The sequence below is a fragment of the Cydia strobilella genome, chromosome 9, assembly GCF_947568885.1.
Source record: "Cydia strobilella chromosome 9, ilCydStro3.1, whole genome shotgun sequence".
Lineage (NCBI taxonomy): Eukaryota > Metazoa > Arthropoda > Insecta > Lepidoptera > Tortricidae > Cydia > Cydia strobilella.
In genome coordinates, this window is record NC_086049.1 from 15198760 (window position 1) to 15221723 (window position 22964).

Below are 22964 nucleotides of genomic sequence, written 5' to 3' on the forward strand. Positions count from 1 at the left end.
TATGTGTTGTCAATGTCAAAACTCAAATGTCTAACTCTAAGTCAATGTCAACATTGTCAACATTTTTTCTGTGATTTCGTTGTTACGTTACTTGTTTTTTTATGTTATAAATATGAGAAAATTCCGTTTATACACAAAATAACACATCGTTCTTGAAATGTTAACGGACTCCAACTCCTTAGATCTTTATTGAAAGCGGCATCAATCAAAAAAACCGGTCTAAAATGACGAGTGCTACTATTCAGGTATACACCAAACTCTATGTATACACCCACTTAGTGAATTGATTTTTTCTTGCAAATTAACTATGTTTTTGATTGATATCACCACTAAAGGGGTCATATTTGTCTTCTATGTCCTTGTTTGGTATGAATTTTGCAGGAAATTGAAGGGATAGATGACTACTGGGGTCCGGCGTTCCGTTCGGTGTACGAAGGGGACGGACATGAGGCGTTTGTGCAGCAACTTGACGAGCGCATCAAGCAACATGACAAGGAGATCGAGAAACTATGCAACTTCCACTACCAGGTAATACACTTTAGATACAGTCAGTGTTTTATTTGTAAATATAGGTAGAATTACATACGGGCTAGCACATGATTGGCGCGAGAGTATCTCGCCGCGACATAGACTACCCGTCTCCCTTTAATTCATACAGTTAGTAAAAGACGGCTAGTCTAGATACTGCGGCGAGATACTGTCGCGTCAATCATGTGCTCGGTCTACTGTGGTTGTCAGTTTATATATGTACAGTTCCACTATATTTTACCAAACGGCGTACAAAAACATTGAACTAAATACTAGAAACTAAACTATCATGGTCACAGAGTACGAGTAATAATGTAATCCTACAGCTATGACAAAATTAAATAATGAATATCAGGTACATAAGTTTATAAGAATTGTACAGCTATGAATTGCTATTCGTTGGACTCACTAAAATCAGTTTTACCTAAGCCAGTGGGGAGCCACTCCTCCTTTCGGGCAAACTCGGCTCCGTTTGGCTCAGCATTGCTCCGAGCAATTATTAGGGTTGGCATAACTTTAACTTATGTAAACAACATATCCAGATGGGTGCCAGTGTGATAGTCACCTTATTCCTATTACCCAAAAGTTCAAATTTGATTTCCAGGGCTTCATTGACTCAATCCGTGAGTTGCTCCAAGTCCGCTCACATGCAGAAGAGCTGCATGGTGAGATATCAAATGTGGATGCCAATGTCAAGGAGACCACAGAAGGTAAAAACTATACATGATGGACAAAAGTAATTAGAGGAAAGAAAAATATTAGTTTAAAAATTCTTACCCAAACCAATGCAGCTATCTTTCAAGTCACCAGTTGTGCAAGACAGCATCGTCCATCTATTTTACCCAGTACTAAGTACTTACCACCAGCAAAAGATGGGTAGCCTCTATTGTGCAGTGAGATGCATTAGGCTAAATAGAGGGCCTGTTGAACTGATTATAACAGAAGTGGCTAGATTTATAGAAATACTTGGAAATATACTTGTTAAACTTGCACTCTATTAGTTCAATATCTGTTCTATAATTCCAGGTCTCTGCTCCCGGGCCGAGGAGTTGATCAGGGCACGGCGTGTGGAGCTGAACATCGCAGCCACTATTGAGAAGATGGAGCTCTGCCTCCCGCTACTTACTACTTACTCCAAGTTGAAGACCCAGGTCGACGCTAAGAGGTCAGGTTTACTGTTTGACTTGACTTCACTAGTTTAAAGTTTGTAAAACTTGACAATTTAAAAGTGCTTGTTGCTAGGCCTATTTGAATAAATAATATATTGACTTTGACTTGGATATTGCAACCTGGTGACAGACGGACAGACAGACGGACAGCGGAGTCTTAGTAATAGGGTCCCATTTTTACCCTTTGGGTACGGAACCCTAACTAGCCTTTCTCTGTGACCATGAATGTTGCTTTTGAACTGTCAGAAATAATTAGAAAAACCCGGCCAAGTGCGAGTCGGACTCGCTTACCGAGGGGTTCTGTACTTTTAGTATTTGTTGTTGCGAAATACATCATCTGTGAAAATTTCAACTATCTAGCTATCATGGTTCACGAGATACAGAGTGGTGACAGAGAGACGGACAGCGGAGTCTTAGTAATAGGGTCCCGTTTTTACCCTTTTTGTACGGAACCCTAAAAACCATGAATACCTTACTCATCTACCTTATTGAAAGATCCCTGAATACCGTCTACATCTCTCTGTTTCTGCCGCTAACTGTATATTTTTTAAATCGTCTTTCAGATACTACCCAGCCTTGAAGACCCTCGAACAACTAGAACACGTTCTCCTCCCGCGCGTAGGACCTTACAAGTGGTGCGCGCAGATCGCGGCCGCCATCCCGCGGCTGCGGCAAGCCATCCGCGACGCCTCCATGGCCGACCTCAGGGGGTTCCTGGAGAACATACGCCGGCTCAGTCCGCAGGTACACTCGTCATTCTCTTAGCTAACTTCGCTTTCATAATGCCCCATCTGGTATTTACCCTCCCAAAATGTAGAGAAAATTAACTTTTCATTTCTCATGCTCTGAAAGAGGGTCATTGTTGTTCTAAAAGGTGTGCAGAAAATGATACGTTTCAGCACTAGAGCATTTTACGTTCCAAGTACGGTTTAAAAATAATAATACGATAAGCAATTGAAATTTGGGTTTAAATGAATTTGTTATAAAATTTCCATTCTGATATTTAACTCCCCATTCCATAAATAACGATACTTTTGCCTAAATTGTTAATTAAAAGTACCCTCAAGAAATACTATAAGGATTTATACATAGTCATGTTTTTAAAACAACATATGCATTTTATTTTCCTCGTATTCGAAATGAAAAGTAGTGTTTAAGTTGGGTGAAAGGCATCATTTCAGCCTCGGATTATTGGCGCTCTCACTGCGTTCGAGCGCCAAACAACCTCGGCACGAGTAAGTGCCTTTCATCCCGTGGTTAACAATTTATTTATTTATTTTTTTCTTCAATCTACTATTATTATCTTTTTTTCAATCTACTATTCGCTCCGTGCAAAGCGGGTGGTGAGGGAAGCCGAAACGATCACAGCGCTCACTACGGCTAAAAAAGTCAACTACGTCGGGAGGCATGTCCTGTCAAATGTATGATTTTGTAGTAAACATTCGATGTTTTTAAGATAAAAATGGTCTACACAGCAAGCTGTGTTGTTATAAATTGTGAAAACACTAGCAGAAATAGTGACTGCAAATTTTATAGATTTCCTACAACATTGTGGAAACAAGAACAGCGCAATAAATGGATAATTGCCGTAAGAAGAATAAAGTAAGTCACCTATCCTAACCTCTAAAATCATACCTTCCTTAAATACGCAATAATTTGATTTATGTTGTAATCGTATGAAGTTTTGACGGTGAATTATTTTGTTACAGTCCCGATGGATCTCTATGGCACCCAAAACCGGACGACAGAATTTGCAGTGCTCAATTTATCAGTGGTAGAAAAGCTGATGAACAAGCCAGTCCCAGTTATGTTCCAAGGATATTTCCCCCTGAGTACAAATCAAGGCGGATTGACGAAAATGCCGCAATATCGAGGTTTCAACGTTATATGGAACGAAGAAACGCGAAAAAAATAGAAGCAGTTAGTGCTAGTGCTAGTAATACAAGTGAGTTTGAATTGCTAGAAAATAGTGTTAGTGTGTCTTTAAAAATTGATAGTGAATGTCAAGTGGACCTATATCCAGATGGACAAAATCCAGGAAAGACGTTTACCTGTAACAGGTACATATTTTATGGAAAAGAAACATGTGATGCTGAAGTTCAAACAGAAATAGATATCAGTACAAAGATTATGAAGGATTTTAAAATAACAAAACACCGAGGCTGTAATACTGCTAAAAGTATTTCTGTGGATCGAGCCACCATAACTGACAATAAATATTTTGCTGGATTTCAATCTATTAAAACCGATGAACAGCTTCTAGATCTTGCAGGTGTTACTCTTAACAACTTCTACTTTTTATTAAAAACTACACAAAAAAATCACAAATATATGGTGAGCGAAAAAGATAGACTTCTACTTTTCTTGATGAAAATGAAACTTGGTGTCACATTTTCAGCACTGAGTGTTTTGTTCGGTATTCATAGAACAACAGTGTCAAGAATATTCTGCTCATACGTTGAAGAAATAGCAGCTGCTACATCGAATTTGGTTTTTTGGCCAAACAAAAATGCTGTGGAGCAGACAATGCCAGAATGCTTCCGTCCGGAGTATAGTAACACTCGAGTAATTATTGATTGTACAGAGTTTCCTATAGAAGTACCATCAAGTGTCGATAATCGTGTGTTATGCTACTCACACTATAAGAAGGGTTTTACAGCTAAAGTGCTTATTGGTATTACTCCAGGAGGCTTCATTTCGTTCAAGTCAAAAGTAAGTGGTGGAAGAAAAAGTGACTCACAAATAACAGTAGAGTCAGGATTAGTCGACTACTTAGAAAATGGGGACATTGTATTGGCTGATAAGGGATTTCCGGCAATAAAAAAGGTAATTGATGAAAGTGGAAAAGAAATTGCTATTATTATGCCACCTTTTCTCAAGAATAAAAGTGAATTTACAAGAGAAGAGACAGATGCAACTTATAAAATAGCTCGAGTCAGAATTCATGTTGAAAGAATAATGCAGCGACTAAAAATTTATCAGATTTTACATAAAATTCCTGAAAATTTATTTTATCACATTGATGATATTTTACATGTTTGTTGTGTACTGGTAAACCTGCAACCACCTATATTTTCCAACAAATAAAACAACAGTTTTTTTTACAATACTTATGTATTTGTACATTATTGAAAAAGCTATTAAAACATTGCATTTTAATTTGTTTTTATTTCACACATAAAACCTGTAAATGTTATGTTGCTTTTCATGCCTGATGGACCCTTATGCACATGGAGCACAAGGAACCATTATTAGGCATTGAACGCCACATATTTATAACATGGGCCCGTGGACCTATGAAAATGTGATAATCAATTTAAGGTATGTTATGACCTAGCACTGGACTGATCAAGATCTTCACAAGTCTACTGTACAGTCAAGTTCATAAATGTGTGTAAATTTTATCACCATATTGCAATGGATTAGGTGAAGAAATGTATGCATATTTATGAATTCGACTGTACATACCTACCATTTGTAATATATTTAGGTATGTTAGGATTCTAGGATATTAAAATGTTAAGTTCCTTACTTACATTTAGAAATGTGTATTGCAATTTTGAACTTAGTGTGATACTGCAATATTCAGCTACTTTACTATACCTATAAGTACATATAAAAAAAACAGTAATAAACATTTTCAATTACAACATTTAAACATTAATATAATTTAACTCTGTTAACTAAAATTTTATAATTAATCAGTATTTAGTACAGCTAACAACATAAATAGGTGATTCTTTTTTACACAAACATCTTTAATTCAAAACATAACACAAAGACTTGGAAGAGGAAAACAATGTAGAAGTTGACTTATGTCATTTATATTTAATAATGATGCTAACTGTACTTATTGAGATCAGTAATAGTTACCTTTTATTACATATTTGAAATGTTAATTACCTAACATTGTATTAATTATATTTTTACCTGTAAAACTACGCTGGTTTTTCTCACTTTGGCTTGTTCTTGTAGAATACAAGAGCGGTAGATAATAAGCAAAGTAAAATTCTTCACTTTTTAAAATTGCTGCTTTAATAAAGTCTTCGTCTCTGTCTACTCTTACTATGCAACTACCTTTTGGTGAATATATAAAGAGATCACATATAGTCATACCAGTGACATACATTTGCACTTGGATTTGGGTATAATATAATTTGCTTCTTTTTAGTTCTGGTTCATCATTCACAAACTCCAAATATTGCACGTTACATTTTTTTATATCAAAATCTACAATAGGTTGGTTTTTACAAGATATAGGACATTTAACTTCTACTAACATTCTGACACATTCATCGCATACAACTACACCGTCTACACTAGTGCACAACCAAGGCTGATCTTTGCTAACAATCACTCCGAGTCTAATTACTCTGCAGGTTGTCAAAATTTGGTATTCTTCCAATGCATACTTTTCATTATTTTTACCATACTGAGTAGCTGAGCAATCAATTGGATTTGGAAATAAAATCTGTTGTGCTAGTCTCTCCACTGTTTTTGTTTTACGTACTTTTATGTTGTGTACATTAGTACTGGAAGAAATTCTTAGCTTCCTCGCCGAGTACCACTCTTCGCACATTGATTGTTCTATTGTGTCACTACATAATTTAAAAATGTCTTTATCTTCCAACACAACATTTGTTTCATAAAAGTTTTTTAATGTTTTTTCTATAACTAGACTAGAATCACTTTTGTATACTTCAAACTCTTTTCTAAAAATATTAAAGTTTTCAAGGCATGTCACACAATCTTCTCTTTGAATATTAATATCAGTCTGTTCTACTAAATTTTGGACAACTTTGCTAACGGAAATTTCAATATCTTCTGCACAATTTTTTGCAGCAGCTTCCAGTACACGTTTCAAGGCACAATCTTCCTTAAAATCTCAGACACCAAACTGAAAAGCCTCACACTTGTGTTTTTTTGATGTAGGATACATTTCGTGGAAGTATCTGCCTTTGGAATACTTTTCGTTCGTAAATTGTCGGACACTTGGCTTGCCCCATCTTTGTTCCTGGCTGGTTTTAGTGGAACTCTCTTCATGATTGATGTAGTAAATTAGTGCTGCAATGTGCTTGCATTTTCCACTTTTGTTATAAACACAATCGCATGTTACACTTGTAACATGACGATTGGTATTAAGAATTAAGGCTGTCTTGTACGCTGTCGCCGTCACAGAGGCTTGACGAACCACTCTGGCTTTGATCATGTAGCTCCTGTCGCCTTGCCGGATGTCTTGCACCTCCACTACGTGCCCAGCTAACACCAAATTTTTGCCCTTATTCATTGTTTCGGGCTGGAAGATAATTTCATGAGTAATGGCACGAAACCCTGTTTCCGTCACAAGCACGTTCATTTTTAACTGAAAACCACAATGCTAATGTAATTGGCAATACAACCACCGTCCAAATATGTCTAATATACTGTAAAATCATTAGATTTCATTGAAATTATTACGATGTTTACTTACTTCTCGTTTGAAAATTTTGTGACAGATTATCCCAAAGTTGCGCCCGCTAGGCGGCGCTGTCGTCGTGCACGGTCCCAATTCAATCTAATATTCTTATCTTTTTTTCAATCTACTATTTAGTAGTTAGACCAGTGGTGCAGATCGGCGAGTAGCAATGAGTGAGTGAATTTGATAGCTCCAAAATTAACCAGACACTTGGGGTAGTAGGTAGTAGGGCTTGAGAACTGGAGTAAATAGGACCCTAGTCAGGGCGACGTGTGACATTATAGTTTTTAACACCTGGCACTGTAATATTTTTGCCAAGTTTGTAGATTTTGTCACCATTAATCCGTTTTATAATTATGACATTCCATACTGCAGGTTGGTGCGATGGCGTTGAAGCAAACTCAAGACATGCTTGGAAGGAGCTTGGCTACTATAGTGAAAACTAAGAAAGGTAAGTGTCAAATGATTTGATTATTGATCAAATATAAACCTATTTGTTCTAACTGAAAGTGAAACTAAGTTAAATATGTTTACCATTAGGAAGTATAATCTGTGTATGTGTAATAAAGATGTACATAGATATAGGGTTTCTGTTTTTTCTATATCTTATCTTATTATCTTAAATTAGTTTATCAACTGACGGTTACTTTCAGACATGGCCGTCCTCGGCATCGCTCGAGAGAACTTGGGACCGCAGTGTCCGCACGAGCTGGTGGACTTCAGCCCGCTGCACCGCTGCCTGCACATCCACGGCGTGCTGGGTGCCAAGAACGACTTCATACAGTACTACAGGTCCTGAAAAACATGATAATAAAAAATGGCGACAATCAGACGCCATATCGTGAATAAGATTTCATTACAAATTTCTTTTATTGCTGACTGTACTTTTCTTTCCACAGACAACTAATACTCATCGGGACAATTATAAAAACCCCAAACACAATTAGGTTTCATTGTTTTATCAGAAAATTCCCATGGCCACCTCCTGTCTCCATCTTCAGATCAGCTCCATCTCCATGGTACCATAATATTGCATTGTCATCCGACTTACACACCTATGCAAATTTTCAGCTTCATCGGAAACCGGGTCAAATTAAACTTGCAAGATTTGACCCGTACATACACACATGATACACACATAGTTACATTGCAAGTTAATAAAAAGCTTGTAAAAAGAAAGAAAAATTCGACATACTATATTGAGTGGTGCATTATTTTATAGATATTTGTAAATCATCTTAATGTTTTTTTGATACTTAATTTTGAATGAACATTACGATCTATAACGATTTTCATTAGGTTATCATATGTTCTCACTGATAAAATTTAATCTCGTAAGGCCCAGCTATACAAATGAAAAACCCAAAATTTTAACCTATAGTGTAGGGAATAGTTTATTTTTATTTGTTTGAAAATTAAACGAAACAAAAGAAATGCAACTCTGTTCCAATTGAATATGGTTTAAACTTCATCGAACCGAAGAAGTAGGACCCTGGGCCTTAGGAGGTTAATACAATGTTAGGGTTGTAAAATTGTTTGTTTTCTTAGTAATGATTGTAAATAATGTGAACAGAGCTCAGCGCAAGCAGCAAGCGCGTTTGGTGCTGATCCCTTCGGGTAACCTTCACGACAACATACAAAGCGTCAAGAGTTACCTCAACGCAGTGCTGGGATTCTTTATTCTGGAGGAGCATCTTCTTAGCACTGGCGCGGGGCTGGTTTCCAAGGTATTATTATAGGGATGTTGACACATGTTGAATTTTATAACTAAATCTAGTTAAATAGATATAAAATGAACAATTTATCACAATAAATTGGAAACTTAAAAAATATATGGGAATAATAAATAAATACAACTTCAGTTTTAAAATCTAACGTCCAAATAGGAAAAAAATGATGGTACCTAAGTTGATAACTTAAACTTGGTTGGCTGGCTGTATGTAGGTACAGTCGAAGGCAAAAATGTCGATCCAGACAAATGGCTCAAAAATATGTGAACACGACTTTATTGTCTAAGGTGTAAGAGCGTACACATGTTTTTGCAACTTTGTGAATGTATATATATTTATGCCCTTGACTGTACTACAAGTGAAGGATAAGACGGACATGGCGAAACTATAAAGGTTCCTAATAGTTGGCTACGAAACCCTAAAAAGGCCTAACATGCACAACTTTTGGGAACAAATCAAATTATTTTATTAAATATTTTTGAACAACTTTGGGAACAAATAAGATGGCATATAGTCGAGAAATTCGGACCGGTTTCGCCGTGGCGGGGTGGCCTAGGGGTTCAAGGCGTTAGCCGCGATAGCTAAAGACGCCGGTTCGAATCCGGCCTTCACCATTGGAGGGCTTCGTCACTTTTTCTTTAATATATGCCATCTATTTCAGTTTATAAGGCTTAATATGATTTATTATTTCAGGATTGGCTTCTAGACACGTGGAGTATGTCCGTGACTAAAGTAGCTTCGACTCTACGGACAAATACTTCGCTCATCACAGACCCAACCCTCATGTTGAGCATCAAGCATCAGATAGTGCTGTTCATTAACACGCTCAAGTGAGTACGGATATCTCTTTTATGCAAGGGCCTGACACTCTTTGATAGAGAAAGATAGTCTTATTGCGATTCCTATTAGAGGAAAGGGAAAATAGTGCCATGCTTTGTCCTTATCACCGACCGGGTGGCATCATAGGTAGGAGGCGATGGCGAAATACTGAAATTTATAAGTCGATCGGTGGCGCGTCTATAACTACTTGTATATACTATGTCTATGCTTTTATGCTTAACTGATTTTGGGACCAGACAACATTTCATAATATTGATTTTAATAGAGAGATAAATTCTAAGAAATAAACGAGCCCCCCTAGTTTGATCGCGAAACGGATGGTGCTAATGTCACTGAATTGTCAAACATCAACTTTTAAGTTACCGTCAACCGAGGTGAATAGGAATGGCTGGGGTGAATAGGGACAAAACTTAATATGTGACAGGGACCGGACAACCCTTTCCGCGATAAAACCCTTTCAATGGGCGACACTTAAACACGGCTAACACATTGAAAGACTTTCCCTTTTGAACTGCAAGCCCATTCATACCCTTACCTTTGACTAACCCTTACCGAAAAGCTAACCAAAAATAAGGCTAGCTCTTAATAAGGGTTACCCTTATCTTTAAGCGCTTTTTATAAAGGTTTCCCTTTGCGTGAAAGAGACAGGATTAGTATATATCTACGGTAGTGTATGAAAAGGAAAGAAAATACGTGCCTAGTCAAAGAATGCCGCCGTCGCCGCCGACGATCGCTCGGATTCGAAGTAATGTGTGCTTTATGAACAAGGTAGACGTCTTAAATTAGCACGCTTATATGCTAAAAGGGAAGCCCTTTATAAGGCTAACCCTTATAAGCAATATGCAAGGTGTTGGTGAGCTGATGATAAGGGTTTTTGTAAGGGTATTTGGGCTACCGATTACTCAAATGTGGTAGCTTTATATAAGGGTTTTTAAAACCAAAACAAAGGGTTTCGTCTGGCAAAGGGTATGGTGAGTTAAGCCTTATGCAATACCCTTATAAAACCCCGATAAGGGATAGCGGGCCGGTCCCTGATATGTGATTTACCTGACAATTTCTTCAATCTACCCACACAAATTGTATCATTCAATTGAAAATAATAGTAGATGTATATACAGCGCTATCCCGTACTGCTGTCAAATTAGACGCACGAAAATGTTGTTATTTATAATCGCGATACAGGCCTGAATTAGCTATGAGTCGTTTGACTTTATCTGTCATTTTAACTTATGTATTTGTAAGAAAGGGATAAAACGTAATTTAACTAAATCAGGCCCATAAGGTTTTATGAATTTGGGGGTTAGACTTTACTCATCTTATCCAATCAATGAATCTTTGGTACTTTATATAAAAACACGGCACAAATCTGATCTGCCGCCCTCTAATAGGTTAAAAAAATTGTTGCACTATTTGTTACGACAAAAAGAGAATGATAGTCGACGCGTAGTTTTGATTGTCACGAGGCCACAGGGCGGACACGCTATATATAAAAAATCACTCTCATTTCTATGTGTGAACGGCACGTCCGTACACGCGTCATGCGTCATAGTGTGAGTAAGTTGCTTAAAAATAGTACTGAGAGCACGCCAGAAGTCCGCCAGACTTCTGTCGCGGGGCGAGTTTGAGTCGGGGCGGGGCGGGGCGGTGCGTGGCCGTTCTGTATGATAATACTATTACTTATTCTGTGACGAGGCCCCCAGACCGCCCGATTTAGATGCACCAATACACTATTTACCATTAATTTGTAGATGCTACGGGCTGCCCGCGGATCCGCTCCCACTACTCCTTCAGGAGATGGCGGAGCACTATACGGAGGTGCTGATGCAGCGGTGGGTGGTCGTGTTCAGGGATATTCTCGACAACGCCACCTTCTCACCTATTGAGGTGAGCGTACTGTAATTTCTCACATTATTTATTAGGGCACATGGGCACTTCAGTCTTCTGAGCAACTATTTATACAAAGCGTTTGTTAAAGAAACAAACATACAAACTTTCACGCAAGTGGTCAATAAAGTTTGCCGCCAGCGGGCGCAAGATCCTTTTTAGGGTTACGTACCCAAAGGGTAAAAACGGGACCCTATTACTAAGACTTCGCTGTCCGTCTGTCTGTCTGTCACCAGGCTGTATCTCATGAACCGTAATAGCTAGACAGTTGAAATTTTCACAGATGATGTATTTCTGTTGCCGCTATAACAACAAATACTAAAAACAGAATAATATAAATATTTAAGTGGGACTCCCATACACCAAACGTGATTTTTTTTCTGTTTTTTTTCCGTAACGGTACGGAACCCTTCGTGCGCGAGTCCGACTCGCACTTGGCCGGTTTCAACTCATTCATCAACTGTCATTGTGGCTGCTACTTTCTAATGTGTAAGTGTGAGAGTGACGCATGACACAATAAAGGATTATGTTTGGTGTGTAAGATGGTTAATAAATCACTACATAGTGAACGACTTCGAGTAAACAAAGTCGCTTCCCGCTGTCTGTCTGTCCCTATGTATGCTTAGATCTTTAAAACTACGTAACTGATTTTGATGCGGTTTTTTTAAATAGATAGAGTGATTCAAGAGGAAGTTTTATATGTATAATACATCAGCATTTCACCCGTGCGAAGCCGGGGCGGGTCGTAATAAATAAACCATAATATTGTCTTCGGTTACCGCGATAGTTACTCATGAAATAAAACTATGAAAACGGATTATATCGCGTATATTGAATTTATAATACATCCCGACGTTTCGAACCCTTTACAGCGTTCGTGGTCAACGGGTGACTGAGGAAAAATTACAAAGTGCAAAAATACCCACATACTAAAATAATGAACAATCATAGACTATAAACTTTAAGGCTGGTTGTACATGCAAAATCGGTTCATAAGGCTAGTTATACACTACAATTATTTTCAAGTAAAGATATATATATACGCGATAAAAAAAAGCATATTTAAACAAAAGTAATCTATTGTAACTTACAACGCTAACTTTCAGTGCTATGATTTCACACTAGTTTGCTATAGTAGTAGCTACATGTCGCGATATTAGTTTGATATCTAATTCATTTTAAATCAGGTGGCCGATCAAGAGCAATACGATGGTGTAATGGACACATTCCCTTACGACGGGGAAGAATTGGAAGCTCAGGGTTTCCCCAGGAAGTAAGTACCCGAAAATTCTCGACCCGTACCCGAAAACTAGGTTTTTGAAAATATAGATGTTTAAACTCCAGTGGAGATGCCAAGTGCACCTGCACAATCATGTTAATCTTTAATTCAGGATTTTCATCAAACAGTTATATTGTGTTTGGGTGCATCTTATAGCCGTAAGAACCGTAAGTAGCCATTCAAAGTCAGCGACGTGTCGTCCGACCGCAGATCAATATTGCCTTTCTCACTCTTACTCGGAACCAACTGCATATGGCGCTACCGTTATGCAGTCAGGATCGAAATTACAACACAGCGACATGACGCCGTAACGTTAACATCTGCAGTCACGACTCGTCGCCGGGTTCCAACCGGGTTGTACTTTAAAAGCGGTAACACACCATCGCACCGCACCAAGGTCATTGTGCGACGCACCAACACTTATGCACTTATGGGTGCGTCGCACAATATTAGAAAGGGATATCATGATTCGACCCTGAACCGCTGTCAAACTTCGGTTTTGTAAGAAGCTTCCTTTCTACGTACGGTAGTACTATTATTTATTCTGTGGTGAAGCATACGTTAATCGTTCCAGGTTCCCATTCTCGTCAATAGTCCCCTCGGTGTACGTGCAGGTGAAGGAGTTCATATACGCGTGGCTGAAGTACTCGGCCGGCCTCGGCCTCGGCGGGGGCCGACGCGCGGCCGCGGCGCGGCACTCGGCCTCGCTGCTGCTGAGCCGCTCCTTCACGGGCTGCCTGTCGGCCTTGTTCCGACATCCACTGCCGCTGATGCAACTTGTCCAGGTATTCTTATCTACCTTATGAACAACTGTTTTTAGTGTTCCGTACCCAAAGGGTAAAAACGGGACCCTATTACTAAAACTCCGCTGTCCGTCTGTCTGTTACCAGGACAGCCTCATCTCATGAACCGTGATAGCTAGACAGTTGAAATTTTCACAGATGATGTATTTCTGTTGCCGCTATAACAACAAATACTAAAAACAGAATAAAATAAATATTTAAGTGGGGCTCCCATACAACAAACGTAATTTTCTTGTCGTTTTTTGCGTAATGGTACGGAAACCTTCGTGCGCGAGTCCGTCTCGTACTTAGCCGGTTTTTATGCTACAACATAAACAAGTGCGAGTCGGACTCGCCCACCGACGGTTCCGTACTTTTTAGTATTTATTGGTATAGCGGCAACAAAAGTACATCATCGTTATTATGCGTCCCGCCCGCCCCAATACATGTGTACAATGCAAGCATCGCACATTTCTCGCGTCAGCATTTAATATAAATCTCAGATGTACCACCCGTACAACATGTAAGGACAAGTACAAGCGAAATGCGCGATATTTGAATGACATCAGTTAGATGTCAGTCTGATATCAGTGTACGTTTGAATTTGACCTGTTAATTTTTCGTACTATTTCATTGACGACGTCATTTTATTTTCAGATAATCGTGGACACCCACTATCTGGAAGACGCGACCATATGTCTCTACGAGTTCATTAGCAACATCACTGGTTCAGAGCTTGTCACTACACAGGTAATTTTGTTTACATTTTATTACAAGATTTTGCCTTCATTTGTCTGCGTGGAGTTAGTAATTTGGGTAGATAATTTTTTATCCAATCTGCTTTTTATCGATTCCCCATATAAACTTCCACCCCCCTTTACACCCCCATAAAGGATGATTTCTGGGATAAAAACTACCCTATGTCCTTCCCGGGGACTCAAAATATCTCTATACCAAATTTCAACTAAATCGGTTCAACTTTTGGGTCATGTATTTTTTTATCATTTCCATATATTATTTTAATATCCACATTATTGCGATTAATTGCTCATTTGTTATATATTTTACTTGATTTTGTTATAAAATTCAACATGTCATCATCCCCATTTGTGTTGCAGGCTGCAGGCAGCATGTTCCAAGCGGCCCGCGACGACGCAGAGAAACAAATCTGCGACAACCTCGAAAAGAAAGTCGACGAGTTCCTCGACCTCGAGAACTATGACTGGTTGCTGGTCGAAGCGACCGGACAGGGCTCGGCATTTGTTACAGACATGCTAAGTTATTTGTCCGGGGTACTGACTTCTTTGGAACAGCTACCAGAACGGGCCAGGCAAGTACAACAACATGTAGAGGATGTCGATGAGTTAAATCTCAAGAACCACAACTGGTTGCTAGTCAAATCGACTGGACAGCCCTCGTCTTTTGTTACTGACTTGCTGAGCTACCTGTCCGGGGTACTGACTTCTTTGGAACAACTTTAAAAAACCGGCCAAGTGCAAGTCGGACTCGCGCACTAAGGGTTCCGTACCATTACGCAAAAAAATCACGTTTGTTGTATGGGAGCCCCACTTAAATATTTATTTTATTCTGTTTTAGTATCTGTTGTTATAGCGGCAACAGAAATACATTGGATCATCTGTGAAAATTTCAACTGTCTAGCTATCACGGTTCATGAGATACAGCCTGGTGACAGACGGACGGACAGTAATAGGGTCCCGTTTTTACCCTTTTTGTACGGAACCCTAATCGTCTCACTTACAGAGTGGCAGCAGTCCGCGCAGCGACCAACCGCATCGCGACCCGCCTCCGCAACCTGCTGCTCGACCCCGCCGTCAAGCAGATCTCCTCCGGAGCCCTGCACCAGCTCGACCTGGACGTCATGCAGTGCGAGCAGTTCGCCGCCGGCGAGCCCGTGCCCGGCCTCCGGGAGGGGGAGCTGCTGGACCAGTTCACTAGTCTACGGTAAGGGTACCTACACCCAGCACCAGCTCGACCTGCTCGAAGTTACCGGAGTAGTTTACTAGTCTTCGGTAAGCAGATAAGGGTGGAAGCTGAGTGGATGCTCGAGCGGCGACTAGTGGAGTGTCAATCAATCAAACAATAATATATTGCAAGAACATAGTTGTATTACATATAGGTATGGTGATAAACATTTTAAAAGAAGCCCGACGAAGACGAAGATGTCCGACGCGACATACTTATTAAGAGGGACTTAATAGGGAATATTACGCGAAATTTGCGTATGGGGCGCCACTACCACAATCCGATGGTCTATCGCGAAACAATAAAATTAAAATTTCGTTTTCTAACCTCTCTATCACTCTTGCATATTTGAGCGATAAAGAGGCAGATAACTAAATTTCGATTTTCGCGTATCCCGGTAGGCCCTTTGTTAACAAACCTTAAAGGCCTGTGCACACCGGATGCGTAACGTGCACATTACATGCACGTTGTATTACGCACTTGTGTGACGTGTGCGTGCACGGCTTCAACATTTTAGCGTGCACGCACGGCCGCACGTGCACGTCTAAAGTTGGCTCGATAGAAAAAATGGGTTATTCCCATTAGTTACCACCAAGTTGTTACCTTACCAGTGGTAACAACTGGGAATTTTTTCCCACCTTTTACTACTAGGAAAAAAATTCCCAGCAGTTTCTACCAAACCGAGTTGGTGGTAACTACTGGAAATAAATTTTCCCAGTAGTTACCACTGGTAAAGTTAGGGATTTTTTTCCTTACCAAAATTTAGAGTTCAAAACTAATAAAAACAGTATAAATAGTATAGTATAAATATAGTGCTTTAATAAATAATTACAAGTCGATTACCGAGTTGGTGGTAACTACTGGGACTAATTTTTCCGACAGACACGAAAACATGTCTTATTTTCGTTTATTATTAATTGTATATCATTACTCAGCATACCATTGCAGTGCATTGGGTATAAAATAAAGTTATTTTCTAAAAAAAAATGCTTTCTTCTAATCCCCGCCGCGTCTGTTTGTCTGTACCTATATAAAAGTTCGCGATAAACTCAAAAACTACTGAACGGATTTTCATGCGGTTTTCACCTATCAATAGAGTGATTCTTGAGGAAGGTGTATAATTAGTTAAGGTTTTATGCGAAGCCGGGGCGGGTGGTTAATTCATATTATAAAATATAAATAAAATAAAAGCCTTTTATTTCTGGGTAATGAAACTTAATCTAAAAAAATTAAACCTAATTTGTATAATATTGAAAGATTACTCCAGAACCCTCCTAAGAGGTATTGGCCTCTAACATTAATAACATTTTATTTCCAGCCAACTCCTCGACCTGATCACCGGCTGGGACTGGTCGTCCTACCTCCACGACATCAACATGGAGGGCAACAAGTACAACCTCGTAACACCCCGAGACGCCGCCACGCTCCTTGAAAAGCTGAAGGAAGCAGAGTCGAAATCTTCTGTCTTTGCTGTCTTGAAGAAGAACGAGAGGGACAGGAGGAAGCTGCTCGATACCGTTTTGAAGCAGTTGAAACAGCTGCAAAATCAGGATGGCTAGGTCACCTAGGTAAAAAACTTACCTAATAGTTTTCGTGAAGGTTTGTACTCATGTCAAAGCTAAGATTCACACGGATGCGTCGCCAAAAAGGCGCTCATGCAAAAATGCACTGAGTTGACATCTGTCACCGTACCCGTGCGGTTTGAAAATATTACCTATATATAACTCAAATATCTTGCAAAATAGTACTGAGAAACACTATAACTACTACTGAATAATACTATAAGTAGAAGACGATCTAAGTAGTGAACTTTGGTTGTCAAAAGTTACCACAAAACATGTGGCATCATACACGCCATCAACATGCGAGAGCAACATGTGTTGAAGTGGCATGACAAATACGAACGTTTCCGAGAAAATACGATGGAAAAAATTATGCACATCTGTACACCATTATTGTAGAGTTCAGTGACGTCATCTTCAGTTATGAGGATGAACGCAATTTTTTATTCTCTTGTCTGATATTATTTAAGTAATTTATAAATCAACTAATGTAGTGATAGAGAGCATTTATAGGTTTTTAGAAATAATATCAATAAATTACTTACGTTAAATGATATATTTTATTCAATTTTACATATTTTGAATTATGTAATGGCAATTTTATTTATAATATACATACTTATCGTCAATATAGAGTATTGTTTCTATTGTTGTTTTCTTCCTACCGTTTTTGTGAGTTTTTTTTAACCTTTGTTAGGTTATTTATAGCCTGTAGTTTTTAGAAATCTAGACAGGAAATAAATGATTCAAATGGTTTCAAAATAGAGTAAAAGAAAAACTGTTTGTCGAAATTACTACATCTAATACTCGTTCATGATAACTACATATCTTTATGATTACTGGATACAGGCCATATCAGTTGCCATAACTGCCTGCCTGCTTATTAAATAATAAATTGTACTGTTCTAGTGAAATTATTATTATTATTATTTTATTATTAAGCCGTTTCATTTCCCATCTCAGGTTATTTGCTTTACTATTTATTTGTTTCATTATCATTTTCTTGGATAGGAACCCCTGTCTGGGTATAGGCCTCCTCCAGTTTTATCCAGTTTTCTCTGTCTTTTGCTTGGTTTATCCACTCTTTTCCAGCTGTAGCTATGATGTCATCGCTCCATCGCTTAGCAGGTCGTGATTGTCGTCTTTTTCCACTGGGACCTTTCCATCTAGTTATTTCTGCTGTCCATAGCTTATCGTTGTAGCGTGCTACATGGCCAGCCCATCGCCATTTTAAGCGTAGACAGTAGTGTAGGGCGTCAATTAATTTTGTCTTCTTCCGTATGGATTCGCTTCTTATTTTGTGAATTTTCCTTATTTTTAAAAGGCTTCTCTCCATCGCTTTCTGGCAGTTCACTAGTTTTGTTTTTATTCTGTTGTTGTAGGTCAACGTTTGACAGCCATACGTAAGGGTCGGTAGAATACATGTATCCATTACTGTTTTTTTTTAGGTGGAGCGGATATTTGTTTTTTCTTTCAGGGACCAGTATTTTTTCCAGCTCATCTTTATTCGGCGGTCTACCTCTTCTTTTTCGAAGGATATTTCTTTTCCTAAATATATGTATTTATTTACGTATTCTAGTGTCTCCCCTTCGAGTTTTATTATATATGCGGAGCTGTTGGTCATTTGCTTTGTTTTGTCTTTGTTCATTGAAAGACCTACTTTTTTGCTTTGGTCACTTAGTTGATTTATCATTTTTTCCAGATTTAAATCTAGTGAAATTAGTTAATTTTAAACTAGCCTCTGCCCGAGACGTCTGCATGGGATGATAATTGATGAAAACTATCCTATGTCCTTCCCTGGGCGTCAAACTATCCCTATACCAGATATCATCTAAATGTCTTCAGCGATTTAACCTTTTGGACGCCAATGACGGATATATCGGCACCGCAGGTCCAACGCCAAGACTGATTAATCGGTCAAAGACCACAGAGCAACCATAGACCTATGTGGATGTGCATAAAGTTCAATTTCAGTTTTGACACTTTGGTGACGTGGCGTCCGAGTGACAGCTTTTGTGTTTGACACGGCATACTTACTTTACTCTTTGAGTAACAGATGGTAACAGACAGAATTAAGTACTTTCACATTTATAATATTGTAGATCTACACATTGCTTTACCTTCCTCGGAACAATGACAATTGTTCATCTTCTTTTCCCGTATTTAGCAATTTAAATCGGTTTTGATCTATTCTTTCCGTCTAACCGATTTTATATTTGAAAGTTCAGTATAAGGATAGACAAGCTAAAATTTTTAATTTTAATCAAAAAATGGGATTTCCCAGAAAATGGGAATACTAGTCCTCCAAGTACTAGTCACCATAATTTTAAATTTCAATATATTTATTTCAGATTGCATAGTTCCATAACAATAATTCTGAATCATTTCAAACTTTAGAAATACTTTTGGGACAGTGATTTTAAGAAAAATTTTTTTTTAGCAAGATTTAAAAGGAAATAAAACAAAATCATAGTTTATAACTAATTTATTATCCAAACAGCTTAATCCTCGTTATCTTCATTGTCGCTGTCGGCATTGATGTTGAAGTAGCGGAGCTCATAGGAGTCGTGAGCCGAAGCGACCACACGCAGCCAGTCACGGAGGTTATTCTTCTTGAGGTACCTCTTCGTCAAGTACTTAAGGTACCTCTTGGAGAAAGGAATGTCTGTAAAGCGTTGGAAACATTTCAATGACCTGGAATTTGATTGTACCGTGATATACCCCACGGTTGGGTCCCTGCCGGACTCTGCCACCGAATCACCCCGGCCTACTGAGGTGAGCGGTGCCCACCCCCGCGGCGTGGACGCGCCGGCAGGGCTGCCGCAGTGAGCTACAGAGAATGGGCTCTGAAGCTCCTACGGCCGGGTTAATGGCTGACTAGCCAAAGGCATTGCAAGATATATGTTGTCTTAACCCATTTTAACACTATATTACAAACATTATACAATGAGAATTGAGTGTGGAAGTTATAGTGCCAGGGCAACGCGTTAATTCGACGTTTTTCATACGGCCATACTGGGATTATCGCGATAATCAACGGTTTCCCGTTAGTGTGGCCCCAGCATAGGAGAGATACAATCCTGTTTGTAATTTTACTCCAATGAAGGCGTAATTAGAGTGTCAGAGAAAGATGCCCGCAATTCGATTTTCGCGGTTATAGCCCTGAACCAATAACATTAATCTTTGGGCTCATTGTCACATCCAACAACGAGGCAATAGTTCTTCAATGCAATGTTTATAAAAATAAAAAAGATTCTGGTTGCATATGAAGGCTTTAGCGACTCATTTAAAAAATATCAGTTGAAAATACTTGCGCCATTTTGCACGACATAACCTCAAAATTTTGTGGCACAGTATCAAAGGAAAATTTTGTCATGTGAAACTTTTGGAAAAATGGGATTAGAAAAGCCAGATTAGACACTAACCTGCGTTAACGGCGACCTTGGTCTTGTCCCTGGCGACGACAACGTGGTTGCCCAGGTTGTTGGTCTTGCCCTCAACTTTTACGTGTTCCTTGAGGTATTTCTCGAAGTTTCCTACATCGAGAATGCTGTCCTCGGCCGGGTGCGTGCAGTCGATGGTGAATTTCAGACTGATCTTCCTCTTGGCTCCCTTTCCGCGGATTTTACCGCCCTTCACACCTTTCTTGCCAGTTTTCTGGTGCAACTGGGTCTTCTTGGGTGCCGGTTTCTTCGTCACTGCCATCTTGGACCTATAGGTGAAAAAATGTTATTTACTGCACAACACCAACGAGATTTTAAACGGAATGAAACTATTTGTGAAATAATCTCGTTAACCTACCGAACACGTGTATAGCGTTCACGGCGTTAACAGCAAAATGGCCGAATTGAGCTGTGTTGCTACACCAAGCGACCACAAGTCAAGTCTAACTATCTGACAGAAACGTCTCGTTCCACGAATGAATTACCTATATATTGCGCTTGCATATTCGAGCGATAGAGATGCAGATAACTATTTTCGATGTTAGCAGTAGGTCTTCTGTTCTTTTTAATTTCAATAAACCCAAAAAAATATTACAGGTTATTGAAATTTGGTTCTTAGTATCTCTGGAATAAAATATTTCTGATAAAACACTTGAAAAAAGTGTTGATCAAATAAAGTTTAAAAACATTTCAATACATATGAAGCACATTTTCCAAAGCTATGTTTTACGAAAGCTGTTTTATTTTATTCAACAAAATATAATAATGTTAACGGAACGCAACGCTTTTTTTCATTTGTGGCAATTCAGAAAGAAATGTCAAAAGGAGATGTTGCTCTCTCCAATAAATAGCTATAATTGTTGCCATAATCACATTTCAATTAAAGAAATATTGAAAATATAGTTGGTCAAACCAATTTGTCAGTCAGTAACAACCAGGAAAATTATACTCATCCCTTTCTTTTGGGCGCTAGTACTAGTGTAAGACAAAGATAGTATTATTCTCTCTGTCTATGTTTGAAATGAGACAGTCCTTTGACAAACTATACAATGTGAAAAATTATGGAGCCCAATACATTCCACGACTCTTCTCTTTCCGAACAGACGTTTTTACTCCATAGCTCCATAGTAATAACAATTTCAAAATGTTTCATTTACGGTGGGGAATTAAAAAAATGTGAGACTGTGACAAGGACAAACAATGATAGCTCTTTCTCTGCTACTCCTACCAAAAGATACGTAGACTATCCCGTTCGGTCATTTCCCCCCCACCCATCATGTCTGATCCAGTTATACTAGATACATGATCATTGATCACGCTTTACGCTCCTGACTCATGATTGCCCTCACCTATGAATCGTTTCCTGTAATTTATAAATAAAACCAAAACTAATTAATAAGTTAAAGGGCCCTGGAGTGGGCTTAAGATATTAATAATAATTATGCGCAGAAGAATGTTTGTTTTATTCGACGGTAGTAATGCCGGGGCCAGGGCCACACTAACGGGAAACGCCCCCCATACCCGGCGTTGCCCATTAGTGTGGCCCCGGCATAACAGGGATGTATATAGTAGCATTTTCATTGCAGTTTGCAGTCTACTTACATCATCATACTAGCTAGTATGTACATAGAATTAGAATAAAATTGGTAGGTACTTGTACTTACCTATCAACAAATTGAGTTTTAACGAAAAATTAGTTCTAATAACATACCTAATATACCTATCCTATATGATTTAATAGTACCTAGACATTAGGTACCTACCTACATTAACTAAAGTAACTGGTAGGTATCTAAATAATAAAAAGAATCAGTGCAAAGAGGGCACGTAATGTCGTAGCTGCCCCGCTTGTACTGCTATTGTCTTCGCCCCACCTCGATGATTTTTATTTCTCATGACATGAATGAACCATGCTATTCGCTTGTCGAGGTCACGACATTTTTTTTACCTGAGACGTGATGTAATGCCCTTGAGTTTTTGATACTCGCATTCTCAGCGTTATGTTAACTAAGATTTAATTGAAGCTTCATTTGCTAACCAGATTTTAGCAAAATTGATAGTGTGCTTAAGATTTACGACTTAAATTGAGCGCGAGTTTTCAAACTAAACAAACTAGCGCATGCGTAATAAACTTATCTCGAAATCGTGAACTTCGTCGTGAAGGAAAAATGGTCGCACACAAATGCAGTTTATTTACGCGCTCCGTCGTGATCGCGAGTGATGTAAACCTATTTTTGAAGTTAACCTCACTTTACCTGTGAGAGGTGATTCATTTAACAACAGTGTTTTGGAGCAATGTAAAATTGATA

At 38.8% G+C, this 22964-nt stretch overlaps 3 protein-coding genes across 4 annotated transcripts; 2 read left to right on the plus strand and 1 right to left on the minus strand.

The window, feature by feature from the left end:
- Positions 1-45: 45 nt before the first annotated feature.
- LOC134744386 (exocyst complex component 6) lies at positions 46-17833 on the plus strand. The gene is made up of 16 exons (XM_063678183.1): positions 46-245; positions 382-528; positions 1133-1238; positions 1555-1693; positions 2261-2441; positions 7528-7603; positions 7806-7944; positions 8726-8879; positions 9576-9712; positions 11471-11606; positions 12794-12879; positions 13460-13670; positions 14325-14417; positions 14786-14997; positions 15429-15629; positions 16969-17833. Exons 1-16 carry the CDS (start codon positions 225-227, stop codon positions 17207-17209), a joined length of 2280 nt encoding a protein of 759 aa, XP_063534253.1. The 5' UTR covers positions 46-224; the 3' UTR covers positions 17210-17833.
- Positions 3058-5044, plus strand: LOC134744396 (uncharacterized). The gene is made up of 2 exons (XM_063678200.1): positions 3058-3299; positions 3407-5044. Exons 1-2 carry the CDS (start codon positions 3160-3162, stop codon positions 4782-4784), a joined length of 1518 nt encoding a protein of 505 aa, XP_063534270.1. The 5' UTR covers positions 3058-3159; the 3' UTR covers positions 4785-5044.
- On the minus strand, positions 7777-21130 carry LOC134744418 (large ribosomal subunit protein eL22-like). 2 transcript variants are annotated; one of them, XM_063678229.1, is made up of 4 exons: positions 21014-21130; positions 20638-20924; positions 19694-19877; positions 7777-7788 (listed from the first exon to the last, which is right to left on the minus strand). In XM_063678229.1, exons 2-3 carry the CDS (start codon positions 20915-20917, stop codon positions 19714-19716), a joined length of 444 nt encoding a protein of 147 aa, XP_063534299.1. In that variant the 5' UTR covers positions 20918-20924; positions 21014-21130; the 3' UTR covers positions 7777-7788; positions 19694-19713. The 2 variants fall into 2 exon arrangements, with proteins under 2 accessions (XP_063534299.1, XP_063534298.1); XM_063678228.1 differs by lacking the exon at positions 7777-7788 and having other exon boundaries at positions 19683-19877.
- Positions 21131-22964: the final 1834 nt, after the last annotated feature.